This window comes from Ostrinia nubilalis, chromosome 14 (assembly GCF_963855985.1).
Source record: "Ostrinia nubilalis chromosome 14, ilOstNubi1.1, whole genome shotgun sequence".
Classification (NCBI taxonomy): Eukaryota; Metazoa; Arthropoda; class Insecta; order Lepidoptera; family Crambidae; genus Ostrinia; species Ostrinia nubilalis.
In genome coordinates this window covers 7,372,777-7,398,886 of record NC_087101.1, presented here as the reverse complement: position 1 = coordinate 7,398,886, position 26,110 = coordinate 7,372,777, and the positions used below count along the sequence as shown (strand labels likewise).

General features: G+C 35.8%; 1 protein-coding gene across 1 annotated transcript in view; it reads right to left on the bottom strand.

Moving 5' to 3' along the window:
* Positions 1-26,110, bottom strand: part of LOC135078066 (semaphorin-2A-like) — a 417,995-nt gene that overhangs the window by 141,502 nt on the left and 250,383 nt on the right. Inside the window, exon 4 of the mRNA XM_063972632.1 lies at positions 20,964-21,101. Within this exon, the coding sequence (XP_063828702.1) occupies positions 20,964-21,069 (106 nt within the window). The 5' untranslated portion in view covers positions 21,070-21,101. The remainder of the gene's footprint in view (positions 1-20,963; positions 21,102-26,110) is intronic.

The window sequence follows — 26,110 nt, the reverse complement described above, 5'->3', positions numbered from 1 at the left end:
AGGTTAGAGAGTAACTGCTGTTATTTTTGAAATGACATTAATTAGGAAAAGGAAGAGACATAAAGATGTTCTCTAATATCATAAAATTGTTTAATTTTTGTAGATTGATATTGACAATTGCCAAAGTATAGGTAGAGTGTTCTAGCATTCTTTAAAATCATCCGTGTAATTTTCTCTTTAAAATAAAAAGTTCCAACTATAAACCGAAGTTTATCTAGAAGTAGTGTAGAACTTTACTTATGACTGCATACTATGGATCATAATTTATACTTGCATAATGCTAACACTATAATAACAAAATATATAATTACCTGGCAGTGCTTCCGAAACCCGCCGATATTAAAACAGAACAAAAGGGCAAACTACATAAAAAAGTTGAAATTCCTAATATCAAAACTGCATTATCCGACGTCACATAAACGGTGCCTGGTGTTTAAATAATCCGATTTGGTTCGTTCGAAAATATCCAAAACAAATGAGTGCCGAAAATAAATTCATAAACAGGGACGTATCAGGTGTAACGGTAATCGAATCGAGTCGATATTGAGCCGTAATCGATCAGGCGTCAGTGTTATTGTTGTGATTTGTTGCGGGCTGGTCGCCGGATGGGCGACTGCTCGACCCATTAGTTTGATTAGCTCCGACCCGCTCTGATTGTGAGCGTTTGCTTTGATTGATTCCTCAAATGGCACGGGACTTCTCGGTTTGGGACTCATTCGGTACATGCCTTCGTCACGTTGCGTTTTCATGTCCACTCTAGGGAACTAATCGTTTTGAATGATTGTATTTTCAATGGGGCGGCGTCAACGGCGTTTTGCGCTGAAATGTTTTAAGTATTCTATGTTTAATTTTAGGGGTTAATTTGTAAAATTTGAGTAAAATATTGAGATTGGTTTACGTATTTTTTCCTAAACTCAAATTATCAAAATCGATGAACAACATGTAGGTATGGTTAGTAAGTTTCAGAAACGTTTATTCTGACTTGCTTCGATTGCACCCGTAGGTACTTGAAGGTTCAACTTAGCTTTCATTACGCCGATTTACCTCCCAAACTTAAGTAATCGTACCCTTACCGAAACGCGATCAAATGTCAAAGCAAGGTAAATGCGCCGGTCGGTACATTCCTAACAAATGTATAGGGTGAGAATGTGGAGGTCCAACAAAAACCCGCGGATAAAGGAGAGGTCGCGACGACCGACCAGGGTCCCTCACAGCCCGCCTGAATGACGATGTCATGTTTATTTGGCTTAAAGGGAGGTACACTTTCTTACCTTTACACTATAGGGGCATACCCAGTGAAAGGCACGACATTGAGGAGGAGAGAAAACATGAATCTTTAAGACGATAAGATGGGATGACTCGGGTAAACGGTTTTAAATTTCCCAACGAAACGTTAGTCTCACTAGTTTACGTTATTACGTGGCGGGAAATACGTGTGTGGAGTTGTTACCGCAGTAGTCACGGAACATAATTTAATGCTTTCGAGGTAAGTAGTTTTCATAATTAGTACGTGCGGGTCTTGGAAACAAAACCTAGTTTTATTTTAATTTCAATGAACACGTCGAATGCTACTCAGTTGATGAATAATACTACCAATTTTGTGTGTAATTTATTAGGGTTAGTCATGTATGTTTGTATGTAGAGCATAAGATAATGATCACATGTTTATAAATAACAGAAAAAATATGGTTCAGTTTTAGGTATGATGGATACGTTATGTTAGTGTAATGTATTTAGTTGTTGGTAGTTGGACTCGTACAATGATACCTATAAACGTAATTATTTTTGGAGCACGCACGCTTATAGTATCTAAAAATAATTTTGTACTTATTTCCTTTTACGCACTAAACAAACCGCTGCCAATCAAGACGGCACTGTTCCAAACTCCAAATACCTCCTATTCCAAGACAGGAAGGTCCGTAACGTTTGATTTTTCAAAAAGAACTTCGGCGCTAAATTAGTTTTCGTTCAATCTTGGCTACGTGATCGGACTGTATAATTAAATTTCTCCCTTTCTATTCAGAACTAGAGGTAGAGATGCGTATCAATTCAAGTAGTTCTGCTAAATCGAAGTTCGGCCACAACTCACCGTGGCCCATCAAACTGTAGGAAAAAGGACAAAACAAAATGTATAAAGGAAATTGCTTCCACAAATCCAGTCGTATCTTTGGCCAATAAACGTGAAACGGTCCGGCCTCCCTAATAGTAACGAAATCACGAAACCAAAACTGTCGTCCATGCCGGTTACAGTTCGATATAACTGGGGCGAAAAATTTCGTGGATGGACAATGACGCCCTTTAATCTTAGATGGGTACCTGAGATCAAATGCGATGAGATTTCGTGGACTTATTTTAGAGAAGCAATTCTTTTTATAGGTCACAAAAAATACACATTATCTACTCGTAATTAAGCGTACCTATAGCAGAGTTAATATGTTTAAAGATGTGTATAAATTAATTTGAACGACTAGAGAAAAGTTAAATTAAATCCCATCAAAAACATTTTCATTCATTAATAACGCCAAGGTAAGTTGCAAGTAGCATTCTAAAAAGTCATCAGATCTTATGGAGAGCCAAACTCTAAGTTCTACTTAAGTTCTCTATTAAGCCTACATCTTACGTTTCCAGATCAGAGGGCTTAGTGTGAGTTTACATCAAACGTCCTCACTAGTGACACTAGTGAGCGCGTTAAAAATATATGAAAATTTTAGTTCTTGAAAGTTTTCGCTAGCGGCGCTGTACAGTCCGTCATACATTTTTACGAGCTCATTAATCTTCATTAAGACGTTTGATGTAAACTCACACTAAGCCCACAGAATCATCAATCATTGTGATGATTGTGAACTCACACACGGGTAGGTAAGGGTGAGATCCTATCGCCTATCTCTTGTAGACTCATTACAGTGAATGGTTTTAGGTCTTTCCAGTCTAGTCAGGTATTATGTTTGATTCATTTAATTAGTGCGTACCGCAGCGGTTAGCTTGAGATAAATGATTTTCTATTGTGTAAGCTTATACATGTCGAGATAATTAGCTAACATTAAGATATTACTATTACCATTAAGACTATTATCTAAATAGATATTTGATAGGGTTGTTCAAATCGCTCACATGTTCATACAATAGGTTTATTTGATAAACCGCCTCTGTTGTCTAGGTCTCTGGTCTAGTGGTAAGACCACCTGCTACAGACGCAGAGGTCCCGGGTTCGATTTCCTGGGGAATTCTGGGGGCAGATTTTTCTGTTCGGTTTGGTTGGTGGTAGGGATTGTTCTAAGTCCGCCGGCTAGCTACCACCATCTTACCTAAGTCTGTCGCCATAACAACAATGTCAACAGCATTATTGTGTTCCGGCAATTAGAGTTAAGATAGCCAGTTCCTCCGTGGTTGAGGATTCGGGGTGAAGCTCGCTTCCACCTTCGGCCTGATCATCACATCAAGTGAGATACAGGCCAAGAGCTTCCTCGTTGTGGATAAAAAAAATCTATAGCACATTGAGATAGATAGATAGCTCTAATGACTCGTTCGTAACTAACGTAGGTACCTAAGGTAAAGAAAACAATACACATAACCAGGTTAAAAGGTGTCCGCTGTTAGCGAGCTTTATGTAGACCGATGCGTAAAAAGCACACAATAAAATCAAAAAATATAATGTGTATTTGTACATCTCAGCAAATAATCGAAACCTCACAAAAATAAAAGCTCGTTTCTATATCGGGCAAAACCTACGCATCCCTGCGGCAAATATTGGGCATTGGCCCGGAAAACACCCAGATACGTGGGCAATAACCAACATTGGCCGGACAGTCCGGAGTCCGGACACCCGGACACCATTGCACTTGCGTCTCAGAACGCTGACTCGGCCACGTACCCTTGCCACAGTCGGGAAACCACCTTTATGTTCTCTTATTAGGATTAAATTGGACCGTGTTTTGCAGTGGACATTTTCACAGCTAAACAACTGTTATAAAACAAGGTAGGTAAGTATTACCTAACCTAACCTAACCTAACCTAACCTATGTCATAAATAAACAGTATTTTAGCCTTAAGTATATGACATTTGAAGTAAAATTTCTTTAACTCATCTAATCTTAGATCCATTAAATTTACCTGAATTTTACCATCCATATCCATATGATTAATTAGCTCATGATAACATTGACAATATTTGCCACCATTAAGATTCGAACCTAAAATCATACATAGCTACGTCGTCATAGTAAGTAGGTAAAGCTTAGAAATTAATATCAGTTATAAAAGATACTATCATCCCATGCTCTCCCACGTCAAAGCTCACTGCTTCATAAAGATTTAAATCGCTTGGATTTAAGCTATTTTAAGTTCATTAAAAAAAAATAGAGAAAAACTACCCTTAGTAACTAACCTCAAAACGTAAAACAAACCCAGTATTTCAGAGATTATCAAGCAAAATGTAATCTCTTTAACACTATTTAAACACGATTAACAAACTAAACTGAATCCGTAAAAGTTAGTTGGACCGCGTTCAAAAACATTTTGTGGTACAGTGCGCGTAAGAAAGGAAAATAAACACATTATAATACTGTAGAAAATTGCCTGTCAGGCACACTACCCGTGGTCAAAAGATAAAGAAGGAGGTTAGCCTTTTAAGAAAAAATAACAATCGGTTTTTTATTGCATGCTTAATTAATTTTTAGCCTTCATTGAATCCCTATTTTCATTTTAGACCCACTTTGTTTGTTTTAAAAAGAGTAATAAATTAATTAATTGAACAACTAATTTTTGAATATTAATGTCGGGTCAAAGTCAAAATATATTATTTGCTTTTAATTATTTATCACTCATAAATTGGATTCTCTGAATTGAATCTCTTCTTTTCTAAAAGTATGTTTGTAAAAATCTAGTATTTAAAAAAATAATAGTGAGCTATCCAGGGCGCCCTGTTTCGAAAGCCCTTTAGCAATAAAATTCTTTTATATTTTTTCGTAAAATATGTGCTTTGACATGTATATTTGGAATACTTTCTTAGGCGTATTCTGAGAAGAAACTATAAACTAAAGCATCGAAATCTAAAAAAATACACCAGAGTAACAAAGTCACTTTCATAGAAGAGCAGATAGCTGAACAAGTTCATCAGAAAAGTCATGTCATTGAGATTCATAGTACTTTAAACAAAAAATAAAATGAGGGGACATTTTAATAGTAACTTCAAGAATAACTCGTTTAAAAATAGCTGATTAAATTCCAAACTTTGATTTTAAGACATTTAATTTCATTATTTGATAGACAAATATTATTATGCTCAGACAATTTGATTGGATTAGGTATTCTATTACAACCTAAATGCGAAGTCCCAATTCAATTGGAACTAGTTACACAAGGCTTTAGCTTTTAGGAGCCTAAACCGTCTCTGTTTAAACTACTAGTTAGAGTAGATCATCGAATTAAAATTCCTATTACACACTCAAGTTGGAACTAAAATGGAATATATTGAGGTTAAGCATATGCAGATACTACTCAATAATCCATTTTAACTTGCCTCAGTTCAAAGGGTTGTTAAGACTTAGTTACACTTTCGGAATTGTTACATAAGTTATAGCGCCATATTCAGCGTCAGAGAGAACTTTATGATTACCCATTCAGCTGATAGGCGATAGAACTAGGCATGTATTCGGCACTAAATAGTTATAATGACTTTATCGATGTATTAAAGTTAGGACATTATTATTTTGAACAACTACTATAATTTATCTAACATAGCCATTCCCAATTACCTCTTTCTTGTTTTAAATTTGAAAAAGTCGAACTGCATAAGGTGGGAATCGTACCTACGATCTTTTGTTTGCCGGGTGACTGCTCTTCCATCTGAGCTACTTAGATACTGGATGAACCCGGGACTATTCCCACCTCTCGTTCCCACCGCTGCAACTCCTGTGTAGCCAGGATCTACAGCTTGACCGCCATAAAAACCCAACCAATGAAGGTCAAGTCCGTCTCGGGGGAAAGTTAAACTGTCATTGGAACCGCAACGAAATTAGTCAGATAAACATAGGAGGAGTTCGAATTTTTAAGGTTCTACTTGCCTCCATTGCTGGATGAATACGTCGAAATTTTCTTATTCTATGGTATACGTTGATAGCTGTTAGGTCTTCACCTAACAGCTATCTTCATACCTATAACCTAGTTAGGTAGAATATATTTTCCCATCGACTATGTTCCTTTAATCTACGTGCCTGCCTTTCCCAATGCCCATTGCCTTTTTAGTTTTCTAACTCGCTGAGCTACACGCTACCTTCGTTATTTCACGGAGATGAATCGTCATTTCTGATACTATTTGAGTGACTTTGTCTTGAAATAACAATTGGTATATTGCTACAAATATCAATTCACTAGCTTTGCCCGCGACTTCGTACGCGTGAAAATAGTTTAATAATTTTTCTTTTTTGTAACATTTTCTTTACTGCTCCGCCCCTATTGGATGTAGGGTGATGTTGTATAGCTTAAAACCTTTTTCGATAAATGGGCTAAATCGGACCAGTAGTTCTTGATATTAGCGCGTTCGAGCAAAGAAACAAATCAACTTTTCAGCTTTATAATATTAGTATAGAAAAATTGTTTTCTACCTATGGGAACCTATAAGTGGTTTACCCGTTGCCTAATTTGTTATTAATACACACTGTAAAACCCTGGTTTTCCTAAATAAATAAATAAATTCAACAAACACATTGAAGGCCAACGGAACTCATTAATATTGCTGGAAATTTGGAAAATTCAAAATCATATCTTAAAACAAAAAGCCCGGTGGTTGCGTTAGGAGGGAGAAGTGTCAAAGTTAAATTGAATATTAGAGGGAATGATCTCGCCGGTGAAGTTCCGAATGTTCGCTGAGTAGTTAATCCTATGCCACAATTCAGTTCAAGTTATTCTGGGACAATTGGCAGTCGCAATGCTTATTCATTGTTAGCAACTAACTTTTAATGTTTTAGATGAGCCGTGGTTACTGTGCTCCTGGTTGTCTAATACCTATTTTGTAGATAGCATTTTAATTTGCACAGTTTGCTCTTATATAAGAAAAAGAGGGTAAGATTAAAGATAGACTGAACTACAAAATTTAAAGGTAATTTCTGTTATACTATAGATCAAAGCTACTCTACAATCCAAATGGAATATTTTAAAAGGTAATTTAAGTTCTCGTCAACAGTCAGAAGAAAAATTTGAGTAGGTACTTAAGTATTAAGTACGATTTTACGAATAAGTAATTTGCTACTGATGATGCCTGAATAAAACTGTGAAACAAACAATGCTAGATAGAATAATCTCAGAAAAGTAACAAAAGGCGACGCAAGCAAAACACTACAACAGATAAGATAGACACATCGGCTTTCGTAATATCATTTGTATCTATCGCGGAGAGAATTACATATCTTGCCTATTGTGAGGATAATATTGGCTGTCTCAGCAGAATGCTGTTGGATATATGACGGCGTATTTTGCGTAGACAATTCTCTAGGACTGATATTCGGGGTAATACTGCTTTTAACCATTAGGTTGGCGCTTTCTCAGGGCCGTCTTTAACCTACAGGGAGAGCCTTAGACATTTTATCAAGAGGTGTTTTTGTAAGAAAAACTTATTTATTATTCTAGCTTCAAGAAGTATTTGTAATTTAAGTACAACTTCTTTACAGTTTACAAAAATACTAAATTTCAAAAATTAAGTGTCTTTCGCGCAAACGTATGGACGTTGCGCGTATTTCGCACAAACGTATAATTAGCGCGAATGGTCGTGCTATTGTATTATCGCGATGTCCGTGCGCGCAATTCGCGCTTGTGTCTTCGCGCAAGTGTACCAGAACTATCGTAAATTAATCTGCAGCTAGAAAGCAATAGACATGTTGACACCACCAATCAATTGACGTACTTTTTAAAACTGTCAAAACGAAAATCTCCCATAGATTTTGTATGGCACTACAAGCAAGTGACGTCACTATTTTGTCAACTCAAATAAACTACTTTTTACAATTACAATGCGACCAAAAATCGTAATTTACAAGTAATTTAAAATTAATTAAGTTATTAAGACCAGAATGAAGTGTCTTTTTAGAAAAGTTGTGATTTCGAATTATTGGAGAATGGTGTCAAACTGTCCATTACAGTTGATAGGATTTGCGATAAAAATCTACAACTACAAGTTTGGTCAACAACCAATTCATTTCAGAAAGTTACCTACCTGGATAACATCTTATATCGGATATGCTCATAAATACTAAACTAGTACAAGATATCGCTAAGATTAAATAATCGGTGCCTGATTCCGGAGGCCAGCCACGTTCAATTAGGGAAAGGTCCCCGAGGACCCGGATGATATGACCGGACTTGACCGCAGGTTACGTGTAATAGTGTCTATCTTCCTACTATCGTATTCCGAAACGTTTTCTGTATTTACAAATTGTATGAGAAAAGTGACAAGAATATAGCCAAGGGTAGAGTTTGGGAGAGAGCTGAATATACTTGGAATAGTATTTCTTAAAATGTCATTCTGTACCTACCTAACTACTTATTGAACTGAAAAATTGACACAGAAAAATACCGCAACGAGTAACGCTGTTATATAAAATTCCCACCCTGTCACACACTTAGGCTGAGTTGCACCACCTAACTTTGACCGTAACTATAACGATAACCGGTGCTATTTGTATGGAGCTTGACAGATTTTTGACGTTTGTCAAAGTTAAAGTGAGATGGTGCAACCCAGTCTTACCCGTTAATCTGTATTTTCCTAACCTACTTACATTTTGTCAATTTATTATATTATTATTATTTATTTCTTGCTAAAACAGAACTATTAAACACAGTTTCTACTGAAAAAGGTTACAATTTCTAAAGCAAGTAGGTGCCTTTACAAAGCACATGTGAAAAGTGTCGACATTGTAAAAGATTAGACGCTTGCAAGTTTGTGACGCAATAAACTTAATTGTCAGGACAATGTTTAAGTTCTGTAACGTTCTCGAGTTCGAATTTTAAAATGTAAGAAGACTTTTTAGGTTAATACGATTGCTCAGGCGTTTCTTTTACTTTTAATTTAAACTTTGTAAAGACGAATAGGTGGAGCCGTCAGTAAATAATTCCCAAAGAATTTTATGAAGTCATTTATCAAACTTCTCAGACGTAGGCTAGAGTTACTGTTAGGTATATATTTATTGAAATTCCTTGATTGTACTTGGATTGGTTAAACTAATTACAAGTTGCGGAGTTCAAAGTCTTCTCGCTGCGAGCAGTTTATTCAAGTGATGTAAAAGAACATCTTTCATTGTAAATTGCTGGAGTTTCCAATATAAATCAATGATCGAGAAACTTTCGGGAAATATTGCGGAAAGTAATACATGGTCTTACTTTTCATTTAACATTTATAGGCTTCTAGGAGTTAAATTTCTGTTAGAACAATAAAAATCGCCAACCAATTGTTACGATTCGTAAATACGACGTACCTAATGGTTAAGAAAAAAAAACCCGAACGGCTTTGTATCTATTAGAGAAATGATATCATACTCAATAACAGAATGAAATGAAACAAGAAATTCTTTGGGAGATCGCAGTAAACCGCGCAAAGTATTGCCAACGTAAAAGAAACTAACAAGGATTGTGTTGCGAGTCCAAATTCAAAGTGACAGGATTACCTCAGAATTCGAAATAGGTTTTGTAGAGTAAGAGAGCTTTGCCCTCCTTTCTTACTTTATAAACATAAACTACAGTTGGGATTGAAATACCTTGTCTGGTGGAGTGGATTGACGGTTTTAGTTCTTCAATCCACTTTGTTTTACGGAATAACTGCATGTCTAGACTGACTGTGTATTGTATTATGATAACGGACAGCGATTATTTAGTTGGAAATATTTTATTTATTTTGTTAAGCATTACATCGAATTTTGTTAAAACGTTAGGTTTCGACACTGCATCAACATTACTCGTAGCTTACTATTATTTTTCAAACTTATTTATTCAGGTATTCTATTTAAATCTATATTATTATCCCAAAATATTTTACGGACTATGTACACATCTCCAGCAAGCATAAAAAAATTAATTTAAATTCGTGTTAACATCCAAGTTGGCGTTTACAACGACCCTCCTCGTTACAAAACTCATTACAAGATACCAAATAAGAAGTCATAAAAAAAACCTTTCTTCAGAGGCCATTACGCTATGCCGAATGATATTTTGTCTCCTACCTAGGGTCGTTTACATGGGGCGTGGGTCCCCGAGCAAACAAGACCGGAATTTAATCTCTGCTCTGCTTTATCTGTGAGCCAATGAGAAGAAAACTTTATTTTGTGCGTAAACAAGGGTAATCGGCTCCTTTTTCCAAGCAGACGGTCTTGTTTCCAAAGATATTGAAAGGTCAGGCTGTGCTGCCCAGAATATATTAAGCGGTCGTGGTATTGCCCATGCCGGAGTTTAATAGCCAGGTCACTCGAGTGGACGTTCACCATGAGATACAAAACTATATATTCTTATAGAATTTATTCTATTTTTACTTTACTGAAACAATTTCAATGAGCAGGAAAAATGAGATTTTTCCTGCTGTTAGGCGACAATTTTCGAAAACAATCGTAACTGATAGTCTAAGAGAAGAGATATTCTAAAACGTTATAATGTAGACTGAAAACTTCGAAACATTCTGAAGCTTAAAGAACTATGATAGAAAGGTTAATTAACTTCTGTCTTGTCAGATAAAAGTGCTTATTTAATAATAACAATAGGCTAGTTTCTTAAAAAAATTTTTTTGGTCCGTCAATTTTAATATTAAAAAATATTGGACACGTATATTTTTAATTGTCAATCAAACAAATAATTACAAAGTTATAGTGCGTTGAAGTTCCGCGCGATGTCACAAAGTGCTGCACTTTTACGCACTCACTGACGTCACGGGCCTTTTCTTTAGAACTTTGGCACGCTTTATCTCTTTATATTTTATTAGTTTTAAAAAGTAAAAAATAGGTGTCGAGTAGTTTTTGATATGCTAACTGACGGACTAATTAAAACTCTTGTTTTTTACCCAGGAAACATCCCTATTGAACGCATTTTTCTTCTTCATGCTGCTTTCAATTAGTCTTTAATTTCTCCAAATTGATGTACATTATTTATTGACAATATACTGTCCTTTTTATGCTGTATTCTTCCTTGCAGAACGGACAAGGGATGCGCAAATCGAATAAATCGGCAACTGTTGACAGAGTCAGTATTGGTTTACGTGATCGTAAATATTGTCACGGACTGTGTTGTTAAGCAAAAGTACGTGTTTTGTGAGCGACTGAGTCACTTAATTAATTGGTGTCGTTCAATTAAAACAATCAATCCATACTGCCTTGTTTCATTTTCTATTTATTGCCGTTTCAGCCACAAAAAATATGTTATCAGAAATAAATCTGTGCAAAATGTATCATAATTAAGGATGAAATTTAAATTATTTATTAATTAATAGTATCGTTACATAAACAGCATAACAATAAAAGTGTATTTTGAAGTCTTAAAATAACTGAAGTAGCTTGATTTATAAAAAAAAAACAGTAAAGGAAACAACAGCAAATTTTTGTGATAACAATTCAAAATATTCATATTCATCAATACTAAAGAATATTTAATACTTATTGGTGGTGTAACTTATATCCCATCACCTACAGAAACATGAGACTAGAGATACAACTTCATTCCAAGTGCGTTTGGTAAGTCTTCTCTACAACATGATAATATTTCAACAACCAAGGAAAATATCGAATATCCGAAATCTCAAGCTGTATTGGAAAACATATTTTGTAGACATGTATTTGGGTCAAGTCGAAACCAATACGGATTTATTACAAAAAGTTTGTGAAGTTTCAGTTTGGTTTTAATTTTTACAAGCTTTTATTTATTTTATTATAGCTTCAATGAATTTTACAAAATAACAATGTATGTACTAAAATTGTGACCTGAAATGACCTAGGCTTTGTTTTATTCGTAACTGAATGATTTACTTACTCAAAGGATCTAGACAGAAAGTTGCGGGAAGCCGCTGGATGTTAACGACCTATAGACAAACGCTATAAATGAACCCATTTAATCGCAAATTTAATAAAACAAAAGAGCTGCGGTGGAGCTTTAATTTGTTTTAATAATACAAATTAACAATGGGCTACAAACTACAAGTTTGTAAGAAACAAATGTAAGAGTCAAACCCGATAGCAGTGATAGATGAATCGAAGACGATCAATTTTACAAATGGAAGAAGATAATAATATAAATCAGAGCAAATCGACCTTTAATGCCCACGGCAACCTGTTTGCATTTGATATTTAAACGTTTTGCGCCTCGCAAAAATCTATAGGGCTCTATATGATGCCCTTTGAGACGTTTATTGAATATCGGAAACGTATTTGGAATGAAATGAGATCTCTCGCCATTGTTTCAGGGGGAGTTTGATCTCTCTGTTTTGAAGTTTGACAGTTAATTTCTTTTGTTTTTCGCGGATCGAAAGGTTCCCAGTATTTTTAGCCGCGGTTTTGCAAGTTTCTCGCGCGCGATAACTTTGCCAATACCCGCTTGGAATGGTTCGGGAGATTTTTTATTCGCGTAATTGAATATATTTCGGTACTTTAGATAAAATTCTTTTATTTTATTTTATCTATTCTTTCTGATTATACCTTTACATAAATCATCATCATCATCATTTTTCAGCCATATGAGGTCCACTATACTGAACATCAGCCTGGCAGATTTTCAAAGATTTGCAAATTGGTCGGTTGGTAGCGGGCTGTCCTGTGCCTTATTGCTACCTTTACATGTCTTTATGACGCCGAAACGAAAAAATGTATACGCAAAACAATGTAAAGTACCTATCATCATTTCTACACACACTGTCGCAATACAGCTAACAACAAAAAATGTGTTCCCACGCGCGTCACAAACAGAACTATATTCTCATTACCGCTGTCCGGAGACAGTGCTGGCCAAGTGACGCTGCTGTATTCACAGCAAACAATAAACATTGTCCGTGCAAAAGACGTTAATCATCGTTTGTCGCATCCCACGGGACTCCAGCGTCGATTTTCCCTTCATTTCCTACAGGACATTTGTGTTTCCGACTACAGGATAAGCAAAAATGTTATCATGGGACGCCATTCCGACGAAATGATGAGCTTAGAGCCCCAACTGGCTTTAATGCACTTTATCAAATTCTCTTTGTCTAATTCTGCCGGCAAATTAAAACGGATTGCAAACTTTAATTAAAATACCCGTTGAATAAATAATTCCAGAATAGAGTTTCATTAATTCTTGTTTTTTGATCGCTTAAGAGTGAATAACGAGATAATATTCAGTGAAATAACAAGCTTTGATATCCAAAGGTATTAAATACGTGACTGCGAGTCAGAAATTGCTACGTTTCGTGTTATAAACTAAAATATAAGCAAAAATGTTAACACAAGACGCTTTTCCAGAGAAAATGACGAGCTAAGCCTCGACTAGTTTAATGCATTTAATCAAATTCTCTTTGTTAATGTTGTACATTGAACAAAGTATTAACGCGTTAGCAATCTTAAAGTACTGCTTGAATACTTAAATATTTAATCGCTTGAGATATTTAATTTTCACTGAAATACCAACTTATACGTGATTAAGATAATAGCTTTGTTTCGTTTCATAAACTCTGCCATAATTTTATTTCAGTCACTTTTTCAAATTGTTTTGAAAGTAAGTAAATATTTATTTATGAATAAGTTGAGTGCAGATTGTTTCCAGTCCAAAACCCTTTGCTAGGTTATTTTTTCTGTACCAATAGGGACTAGAAAATCAGTGATAACTTAATAATTACTACAATTTATTACGCCTAGCTAAACACTGTGGGATTTTATGCTGCTATAATAGATAGGTACGGGTGAATTTGCATTAAAAAATAATACACCAATGGCCTGTTGTCTGTACTAAAATCTTAAAAGCCCATCACACAAGCTTAAATGTTTGTACTAAGTATTGCTCGAAGTGAAAAAGGCGGGTTTAACCAAACACAAAAATCCTCGTTGACACAAGCTTAACAAGTTGCTTAACAGCAGATTAAAATACTAAGATAACAGAACGCAAATCCAGCCGCTAGCAGTAGCTCCGGGCGAAGCCGCCGTCAATCGCGCGTGTTAAACGCGTCGTTTGTTCCATTGACGCAGATCACCCGCCGGGACCCTCGTCAAACAACGGAGTGTTTCCAAATAATTGTTTTTTAAAAGTAACTTGTTTTTTGGTTTTTCTTTCTTCACAAGGGAAAAGGCAAAGGAATACGCCATACAGCCTTATCTTCAGTTTTTTTTTTCAAAACAACAATTATTTGTTTTTTAGTTACTTGTCTATTTGATTTTTTTTCTTTACGCAGGAAAAAGCAAAGGCATACACCATACAGCCTAGTCTTCAGTTTCCTTTTTCAAAACAGTTGAATAATTTTATTGATTTTTTTTTAGTTACTCGTCTATTTTTTTTCTTTACGCAGGGAAAGGCAAAGGCATACGCCATACAGCCTAGTCTTCAGTTTCCTTTTTCAAAACAGTTGAATAATTTTATTGTTTTTTTTAGTTACTCGTCTATTTTTTTTCTTTACGCAGGGAAATGCAAAGACATACGCCATACAGCTTAGTCTTCAGGTTTTTTCAATACAATTTACACATTTATTATAGGGAGCTAAAAACCATACTGCTGAACGTGACGTTTCACTTTCCCACCAAAAATTCAATAATTGTTTTTAAAAGTACTTTATTCGCTGGGTGCGAAGTACTAGGTGGGGGTAACATAATCTATCGCAGCGCTCATGGTGGTCAAAAGTAGAAATAATGTAAGCTCTGTCATCAGATGTATCTGTCAATGGCAAAGCGATTCTACATAATACATTTTGATATCATTAATTAATCGCATGAAAAGGGTCCTACTGGGAACTTAAATAAAAGAGTGGACTGTATTTCGATAGGGCTGGTTTAATAGCCGTTTACAATTTGGAAATAACTAGACTATACAACGTGGTAGTACAAACATGAGTCACAGTAGTTGTTGTGCACAGATGTTTGCCTTATGATGAGAGCGTGAATTATTGAACTCTGCCCTTGTTTTGTTCTTAATTCTTCTACGTCTCGGACTTGTCCAGCCAATACCAACGACTTTTCTTTAAATACGGTTTGTGGTTGGAATTTGATATTGTAACACTCACAAACCCGGTCTTCAAAACAATGCTCATTTCGATCTGAAAACGATATTTAATTTATTACTAGCGATACAGGAACATTTAAATATATTTACTGTTATATAATGAAACCGTTAAAGTAGCTTTTTCTTTTTGTTTTACTGTAAAACTACAACTATAAATGAAGTAAACAAACCCTGACACAATCAAAATTAAACACACTATTTGGACTTACCTCATTTGATTTGAATGACCAAAATGATTTCAAAACCTTTTTTCCACCCAAATAGTGGTATCACTACAATTTATTAGTCGGAAATATTTGTTATTTTTTCATTTCGATATTTTATTCACAAATATACGACCTAAATGTCAATGTGACAGAGCCCACAAAGTTGTGGACGCTAGTTGGCGCTGTAATCGTGCACAGAGCCAATATGAAACAAACCAATATCAAAGGTCATTACGTATTTTCGACGTATGACATACCGTTACGTGATAGTGATTATTAGATTGTAGATAAAACATTTTATTTGAATTCATTTTTGTTTGTATTGAAAACCAAACGAACATAGCGATTAATGGGCAATAAAAAACTCGTGTATACAAATGCCACGAAAGGCCTTTGCAATAGCTATGATAATAAGTTTGTAGTTTGGTTCGCATGTGACCCGTCAATAAAAACACAATTATTCATATCAGAGTACTTAGTCATGCATCGTTTCTTTTCAGGTCAACTCAATTTGGTTACGCTCAAACTACTTATTTCAATTGCCCGTATTAGCATGAAGCATTGTTAGCACTGAATGCAACAAACGGACATTACAATTTTTATGAACGCCAAGACAGTTTGCAATTTTGTATCTAGCAGAATCTTCGGAACTTTGTAATATATCTGTCGTCCAAATTAGTTTTTGGGGAGAGCAAGTGGCTATATCTTTTATGTGAAGAATATCAACTTAAAACAATGTAGCCAAAACGCGAAGGCGAGGCATGAAATTACCCAGAACAGTACAAACGTAATTAAACCTAACCGTTAAACTCAGGCGTCGTAAAAGTTAAGTAAAAGCTCCTCAGAATATTTGTTAGATTTATGCTGTCTGCTCCCGCTATACAGTAAGATTAAAAATAATTATTTAATGAAAACCCTACCTATCAAGCAGCTTTAGGAACGTTGACCTCAGAATTAACAAAAATAAAGGGCTTGTCAAAAATAAAAAGGGTTGGTTTAAAATTCTGTGATTTACACGATTTTGTAGTTTCATTTCATCGCTTTTAGATATCAATATCATCACAAAATAATGTCTGTAAGAACACCAATTTTCAAATCAAACGTTCTTGACCCATTTCTTTTTGCTTGCTTAAAATGAACATGGAATGAATGTAAACACAAATATTTATTTAGGTTATTTCAATCAAATGTTTTAGATGCCAAAGTATTTATTTTTTATACTAACGAAGTCAACTTCCAGAATATTCGGCACAATCCGCGCCCCCTGTATCGGGATGCAGCGGGCATGAAGCGCCGCGACATGTTACATCTATACTTTTAATTGGTGGCCGTAGATCTGCCGGCGGCAGTCGTTGTGTGGCGCAAGTCGTTTGCAGTTCGTTTATACTGTGCGACAGTTTGAACTGTGGTATGGGAATTGATATTTGTTTAGATTTACATACAGTGACCAAACAATGTTGATCGAGAATCGAGACATACAAACAATAGACATAGAGGAACATAAAAGGATCTTTTTCAGTTGCTCATGGTGAGTTTTCAGGTGAGGTGAGGTTTAAGAGTATTCGTACTAATTTATTCTGTGGTGGTACCACAAAGTATTCACGCTAATTGACACTTCATTAGAATGATCAAATAATGTAAATCTTGGAGGCAGAGAAGGAACTTAATAATTTATCAGTGTCTCATTTGACTACATGTAAATCATTATTATGAAAGAAACTTCTATTGCAAATGGATACAGTCGAATTTGGCTAAAAGTTTTAGTGTTTAAAGCCTTTGCGGACGGTGTATTTTATTTTTTAGACAGGTTTTCAGATTAACCGCCGAAACCGATGTAAAATATTTCAAACACCAAACGCGTTAATTCTCCAAACATAACCCCAATAATGGTATCAAAAGCCCTCGTTGCCCGCTGAAAGTGGACTCCATAAACATTTGGCTAACGCACTATCAATCAGGGATTGCGGATGTTTGCCGTTTGTGAGCGCGACATTGCAGCGGCAAATGTGGGTCAATTGCTGCAACGGTTTGGATACTGCTTCACAGCTCTTTAATTGCAGCACTAGCTCTAACAAACTGTAGTCTGTAGCTATTGGCGTGGGAGAGCAGCGAGACGTTTTCTTAAGGTATGGCAGCCGCGCTACTCCCACGCAACTTCAATTACGAAAATGTTACCCTTACGTGATGTTCCGATTTTTAGGGTTCTGGTGACATATCCCAGTATGATTTCTTCACGCACCTCATTGGTCTATACCCAGACCAGATATTGACCGATTTTGTCAGGAAGAATAATCATGCTGTAATTTAATTTCATATTTTTGTCACCTGAGTTGAATCCGACACCCGATTTGAAAATCAAATTGCTGTATTTTTACCTATATTACAAAAAAAGTAACTTGCATCTTTAAAATCTCTATCCTTCAACCTGGAAGTTATGCAGATTGGTCAAGTTTATGTAACAAGTAGGTATGTCTAATGTATTGCTACTAATATTATCGCTTCACAACATACTTAATTACGGTCCCATAATAATACGTGAACTTAGTAACTTCGAAGTACCGATAAACTGGGAATTGTATTGCCGTCACCCGTTACTAATCGGCGTCGTAACCTTAGGGTAAACTTTAAACTGAGCAATAAAAGCCTTACTATTTAATTAAAATGCTTAAATTTGACTTCTCTGACTGTTTACTTCTTTAAACAATTCAACTTTAAAGAACATTTTTGCTGCAGCAAGTTAGCGAGTAATTAGATTTTTTCTAGGTGCCGGTGAATTCTGTCCAAGAGTTTTTTGGTTACCAGAAGATTTTTTCTTTCATAAATAGTACAAAGTCTCAAAAACCTACTATCCTGGCAGTCAGGTAAAAGCATAATAATATTATTATTTAATAGAGTTTGAAATATAACTGGTTTTCAACCGACTTCAAAAAAAGGAGGAGGTTCTCAATTCGACCCGTATGTTTTTTTTCTATGTTTGTTACGCGATAACTCCGCCAATTTGAATCGATTTGAACAAATCTTTTTTCGGCGTATAGGTAATACCTCAAGGGTGGTCCCATTTAAATTTAATAATAAAAAAAACAACCCCCAAGGGTGGAAAATTGGGGATGAACTTTTTTATACGCAATATCTCCGCCGATTATAAACCAATTTGAACGATATTTTTTTTGTTGAATAGGTATTATCAAAAGGGTGGTTTCATGCGAATTTGAAGAAAATATTTCACCCCCAAGGGTGGAAAATTGGGGATGAACTTTTTATACGCAATATCTCCGCCGATTATGAATCAATTTGAACGATTATTTTTTTGTTGAATACGTATTATCAAATTTTTTTAATTTTTAGTTTTTTTTTGTGTTCACGCAATTGAAGTCGGTTATATTTTTAAAAAAAAAGTTAATTATTTGGAACAAATTTATTGTCCCTAATCTCGTGTTGACTTTTCAAACTTCACTTGGACCACTCAATCGAGTGACATGCACGATTTGCCTCCAGCAGGCCTCCGTCACTCGCCTATGCCGGCCGAGATAATTACCTACAGCGCGCGACAACTTCAAGTTGCAAATCAGTCCGGGCCGCCACGCGCCTGTTTGCACACGCGTATCTATACACGCTCGGTCGATCATAGTCGCAATCAAGGTTTATTGTTCCAACAGCACTGTTATTCTTCTTTAATGAAAAATTGTAATATTTAGGAATAATAATTAACTGTAGTGATTTAAATAATAAAAAAAAAACTACACTTTTTAAATAATAAATTATTTTGAAATACTTATGACAAAAAACTATAGCAAAAAAATTATTTTAGCTAATAAAAACATTAACTTTACTTCACCGTGTCTATTTTCCGACACTACACCTTTTAAAACTGTTTGTTTAATTTCGAATTATCGCAACACTGAAGTTTATTAATAGGTACTTTAGAGATGGTACGATTATACAAACTCCACTAGATTAAAGTTTTCTAATCGTAAATACAATAAATGCTTCTTAAAATTAAGTTTTTATTTATTTTACTTTGCTCATACAACCCTGACGCTTGAGCGGTGACGTAGATCAATTCTAAACACAAAAAAAAATGCGCTCTTGTGAGCGTAGTAGTAAGGTGCGATTTCGAATGCACCATGTGCGTTGGATATTTTGCATTATTATTATTACCGTTAAAATGTCGGCATCTGATCCTACACAAAGGAGTGCAATTTCTGTTGCTACTATTATGTATTCTGTGCCTCCAGTCGAATTTGATTCGTCCATATCGAGGGTAAACACTGCAGATCAACTACCCTCCAAGACGAAGACCTATTACGGAGGAGTAATAGGGAGTTTATGTGCAAACATTTTTATTTCGCTCCAGTAATTACTTGGCCGGTGGAGGAATGCGTCGGCGTGTTTTATTATGCAGACGGCGAGTTCTTAATTGTACCTTAACTTCGTGACTTGTGTTGTGAACTTTTAAACCTCGCTGTTTTATTCGATTCCTTGATTTATAAGGCTGGTTTACTTCTTATTTATTGGCGCTGTTATTTACTTAACTTTTCAATTGCAATGCTAAACATTCCCCGTAAATTGTCACGTATTAAGTCGGCAATTATTAGTTGTCTGAAACGTCACCGACCAAATAATAGACCGACACTCAACTTTTAATTATTGCCGCATTTCTTTGTCGAGCCGGCCCAACAACGAGGAACAATTCCGAACTCATTCAATTATACAAACTTTTAATTAATATTAATAGGAGCTCTCAGTTTCAAAAGAATGAATCCTGAAGGCAGATAAAAACTCCTTAGAAATCTGCGTTACCCACAGCTGTTGACTGTAAATTAATGCGAAAACAATAAAGAGCCCGAACCGCAGCCGAAAATAGACGAAGAAGTGCGAATAAAAATTAATTCCAAATGGTTATTAGTGCTCCTGAACAAAAGTGGAGTGGTGTGGGTGTAATATAAACGTCACGACAAGAAAGATAGGAAATTAAACGAAACTAAAGTCGCCAGGGCCTAGGGGAGGAACTTTGGGGGCCGATTCTAAAAAACCAAATGAAGTTCGGGTCCCGATTCTGTTTACTCTCTGTGAGCGACAGGTCGAAAGAGCCCCTTTTGTTTTTGAGCTGCTCCTATTTTTCGCCCTTGTTAATCACGGCCGTTGGCGATTACCAAAAAGGCGAGTTACTGGAAGACTGATTTGATCTGGTATTCATAGTTAGCAAACACGTGCTATTTGGCATAGCATTTTTGAACGTTCGTAGAACTTACATATGAACCTAATTGAGATTTTTTCGAATTTTAAGGAATATACTCAAAACAGTCTGGTATTGTATACTATAATACAGCTTAAGGTTAATAAGATTTATGATAATAGGTAAAAAGCTAAAATAATGAAATTCCTAAACGGTTTTGAGAGGGTTGTGTGATACCTACTAAATATGAAACATACTTTGAATCTATTGCTTTATTATAAGTTGTCTCATAGATTTCAATATTTGACCATTACTTACTGTTATGTACTCTAGCCTGTTGTCCCTTTCAAAGTATTCAGTTTTGTAAGAACAGTTTTATCACTTACCCTTTGGCAGAGGTTCTATAACAACTTTAACAGCTCCCACGGTCACCAGCCCAGCGGCCACCCACAGCAGAGCCATGCCCGCTGGCCCCGTCAGCCTCTCCATCATGGTTCTACGAGGTCATCATCGTGGACGGAACTCTGGAACAAAAGACAAACGGCAAGTTAGAATGATAGCACATTGATACACCGCATTAGTGCCGACGTGTTGTGGAATGTTCAAATTATTTATTGATATGTAATCTGCCCGCATCTAGGCCCACCACCCCCTCCCGCAACCTTCACCGATGTCCGCGATGCGGGCGGCGTATGACCGGTCAGTGTGGAAATCCTTAGGGGTGGCCTTTGTCCAGTAGTGGACTTCATTCGGCTGTACCTAACGAACGAACGAACGATGTAATCTGATCTAATAATGAGGCTCATATAATATAAGTAGCTCATATAAGTAAGTATTGTAGTTGCTATGGTCAGGACCATCGAGGATCATGAAGTCTGAGAACAGGGTTGCGATAACCGGTTTTTACAATTATTTTCAAGACAGAAAAAGTAGAAATTAATTTTCGCGCTAACGTTAGATCGTAAAATCCATAAAACTGTAAGATCCTAGCGACTCTTAAAGGTTTTAGGTCACTAAGCTACGATTGGAGAAGGCAGCGAGCATTTTCTAATTAAAAGCATTTGAGAAATTATTTTTCTATTACGATTATTTTCAACACTAATAACAATTTAGTCCGTGTCCTTTCTCTTTTCGTTTGATTATTGTTTTAAAACACACGTTGAATTCATAAAACATCTCGTTGAAACTTGGTAATGCAGTTCAATGTTTTATTGACGCGATCCAATATAAGCTCAAAGCCAATCCTTCAACTTTAGAAGTGAGTGCGTCTAATATCCTCGTATTTGCATTTATGAATAATAACTTGAAAAAGTTGAATTCGAAAACCTTCTTTCATTTGAATATTGTTGGATTCGAAATTTGAAAGATAACACGCGGGAAAGTTAAAGAGATTTTTTTCTTAAATTTTTATTTGCGGCCAGTGTTTATTCAGAGGTAGGCAACTTTTTAATAGGATTAATATTTTAAAGGCAGATTTAGGACGAACCAGTTGAAAGTAAAGATTTGTTGGAAAAAATATTAAAAATTGGTTGGTCTTTCAAGTATTAAAAACGTTTTTAAGATGATTTGATTAACGGCACTTTCAATGAAATGTTCTTTTCTTTACACATGAGCGTTGAAAAGATATCTTTTTAATTAATTTTATCAGACTTTTTACGACAAAAATTGATATTGTTTTAAAATATAGCCAAGACTCTAAATAGTATTTACTGAAAGTTTCATTTTATTACGAGTTTTATAATTTGAGTTACGCCCGCGTCGAAATTAATATCTTCTGAGGTTTTTTATTAGAACTTCAGCCTAATTACTTACTTAATCCTAAGTACTTAAATCCTAAAACTTGGGTCTGAAATACGAGTTCTGCTCTGTGAATATAAATCTATTGAATTATTATTTTTTATTTAGGTACATAACAGTACTTCATATTGATCATACATTTTACGTGTGTGTATTAGTGATTTAAGTATTTTGATTACGCTACGGGATATTTACTAAGGCTAAGTTGCACCAACTTACTTTGACCGTAACTTTAACAATAAGTTAAAGTATGGAGTTTGAGATTTTTGACGTTTGTTAAAGTCAAAATAAGATGGTGCAATTCAGCCTTAGCCTATAGTACTTACTCTCTTAGTTTAAGAGTCAAAAAATTTAATGCATGTCCTTAACGACGGCATTCATTCGAAGCCCCAGACTGGAATTTTAATTCATAACATATAGTCCAGTAGAATTAGCTTTTAAATCGGAAATAATTCCTACAAAAGATTTTATTGTTTTAATGGTCTCATTGGTTGCCCATTAAGACTCTCCTAAGTTTTCGACTTCGACGGAGTTGTGCTTAAGTGGTGGGGGCCCCCGAAAGGGGCATTTTTTCGGTTTTCCGGTTATACCGCGTAAAGGACTTACCCTATCCAAAAGTGGTCTTCATGACGGTTGAAGGGCACTTAATCCTGCATTGAATAAGACCAAATTCATATGTTTTGGACAAACCGTTCTCGCGCTAAAGTTCGGCAAAGTAGAAAATATACGTATAATTAATGACCCTCTCCATGTCCAATGGTTTGTTACCCACAGGCTTCCAAGTCTTGAAAAGGGCCACCTCAACCAGTGTAACCCTATCAAGGCTTACGAGCTTGATGCGCCTATCCTTGTTCGTCCCAGCCGTTCCTTAACTGCGGTTGCTGCACCTCTTCCTGGCACTCACCTGAACGACTCTGTGTTACCTACTGTGGCTGCCCCTCTTCCTTGTATCCTCCTGCATGACTACGTTGCCTAGCCGTATACCTGGTCTAAGGTTCGACGCCAAAAATCAACAACAACAAGTTCATATTAAAACGCTGAAGAGTTTTTTGTTTGTTTGTTTGAACGCGCTAATCTTAAGAATTACTAGTTTAATTGAAATCATTATTTTTGTGTTGAATAGCTCATACATTGAGGAAGGCTATAGGATATATACAATCACTCTACAACTAATAGAGGCGAAGCAGTAAAGAAAAATGTTGCAAGCACGGGAAATAGTATTTAAACTATTTTCACTCGTACGAAGTTGATTTTGTGGCGTCGTACCTTGGACCAGGCATATGGCTAAGCAATGAAATCGTACAGGAGGGTACAAGGAAGAGGGGCAGCCACATTAGGTAACACAGAGTCGTTCAGGAGAGTGCCAGGAAGAGGTGCAGCAACCGCAGTTAAGGAACGGCTGGGACGAACAAAGATAAGCGAATCAAACTCGTGAGCCTTGTTAGGGTTACACTGGTTAAGGCGACATTTACAAGGCTTGGAAGCATGTGGGTAACAAGCCATTGGACGTGGAGAGGGTCATTAATTATACGTATATTTTCTACTTTGCCGAACTTTAGCGCGAGAACGGTTTGTCCAAAACATATGAATTTGGTCTTATTCAATGCAGGATTAAGTGCCCTTTAACCGTCATGAAGACCACTTTTCAATAGGGTAAGTCCTTTACGCGGTATAACCGGAAAACCGAAAAAACGCCCCTTTCGGGGGCCCCCACCACTTAAGCACAACTCCGTCGAAGTCGAAAACCTAGGAGAGTCTTAATGGGCAACCAATGAAGCCATTAAAGCAAAAAAATCTTTTGTAGGAATTATTTCCGATTTAATCAATTTTTGTGTTTAATTCTACTGGCCTAATAGTGCAAATAGGTCGCATGGTAAGGAAAGTTAACGAATGTGCATGAGGCTTGTAATAATAGATGACTGTTTGCTACTACGCCGGTAAGCTATGTTAGGGCTGTTCGAATGTCCATCGATACTTTATTTTGGATCAGCTGAACCTAACTTTAGTATCTGAAAACTTTCTAGAAGTTACTAAAATAGCAGTTTTGTTTTGTGTGTGACATTAAAAGAAAGAAAGTTGTTATTACTTGACTTTGAAATTTTATTGACATATTATTGTCGAAGTTATATTTGTCTCGTTTTTGATAGACGTATCGATTTATGAAAATTATTAATTATGTATATTATTAACATTACCTTTAACACTTTATGGAATTTTAAGAATAAATTGTAAAGGGTACGTTAATAATTATAAAACTCATTCAGAAGTTAAGAATTAAAGTTAACAATATTAAAAAACCCATTGACTGTTATTATACGAGTACTTATAACGCAAAAAATTTTTACGCCTTACATCGACTCTACAAAGTTATCGATAAAATCTAACCGAACCATCGATAGTTTTGTCACTTCACTAACCTACTGTAATTGCAATGTGCATCATTAGTACCTTAGCTTACAACACTCTAGTGCGAAAGAGACCCGTATACCTGTCTCTCTCCAACTAAACGTTTTGGTATTGCAAGCGATAATTGTTTGGGATTTAGAGCCTTGCTGCGTTATATCTTCCGAAATTAACTTGGACAGTCAAATTGTATTCTCTTTATGGTGTCGAAGTGTTGAATATTCCATTGCCATGCGGTTGCATGAGTTTTCAATTGGTGACTAAAGTAACAATAGGTTTGCTATTGTCAATAATGCTTACTTCAGGACTTTTAACTAATAAAAATACCATCATTTGTACATGACTGGTGCGAGGGATTCGTATACGAGTAGCTATATGACATATATGACTATGACTATGACTATACTGACGATTGGAATCTTTGGTTGAATCACAAACGCGTGGTTTAGATATCTTAGGCTGAGTTGTACCACTTAACTTTGACCGTAATTATAACGATGACCGGTGCTTTTGGTATGGAGTTTGACAGATTTTTGACGTTTGTCAAAGTTAAAGTAAGATGGTGCAACTTAGCCTTAATTTACTAAATTCATGAAGTCTATTTTCTGATTTCATATAGTGCTATTTTCTGATTAGTATGGTCATAAATTGTGAAGGATGAAAAACAAATCTGACTTTTCTCTTTTTTTACAATGTCTTTCTATTAATACTGTGATTAATTTCCACTAATCACCGAGTTAATTTTAATTGCTACAGCGTATCCAAACCGCTGTATCATTTTCAAATCATGCTATCAAGTGTCTCATTACATAATTTCAAAATCAGTTGTACGCCCACTCGGTGGCTATCATCTAGTTACCCAGCACTCGAGTGACGGTTATTCGCAAAAGGCTATACAAGGCGGTGAAGGTGGTTCTAATTACGCTGACGGGCGGGGCCGACACCTGATTAAGGCTCAAAGATTCTGTCAGTAATTATTTGGCCTATGCGGCCTTTGTATGCTGGAAAATCTGAAAAAGCTAGACGTAGAGGCGTGCCATCGTTAATATTAGCTTTAGTTAGACTTTAATGTTGATGAAATAGTGGCTCTGATACATGAGTGCTATTATTAAGAATAATGAGCCACTCTTAAGTTTAGTGAATTCCAGTGTGGTGATGCTAATCGTCATTCATACTTTTTTATTTTGTCCTTTTATGAATCAGAATGAATTATCTTGTATTAAGAAAAATACAAAATGGATGCTGGAATATAATGCTGTTAAATGTTTGGATTAACACCAAGTTTTTCGTTAGGTATACAAAATTATACAAATCTGTTCAACAAAGTCTTTCT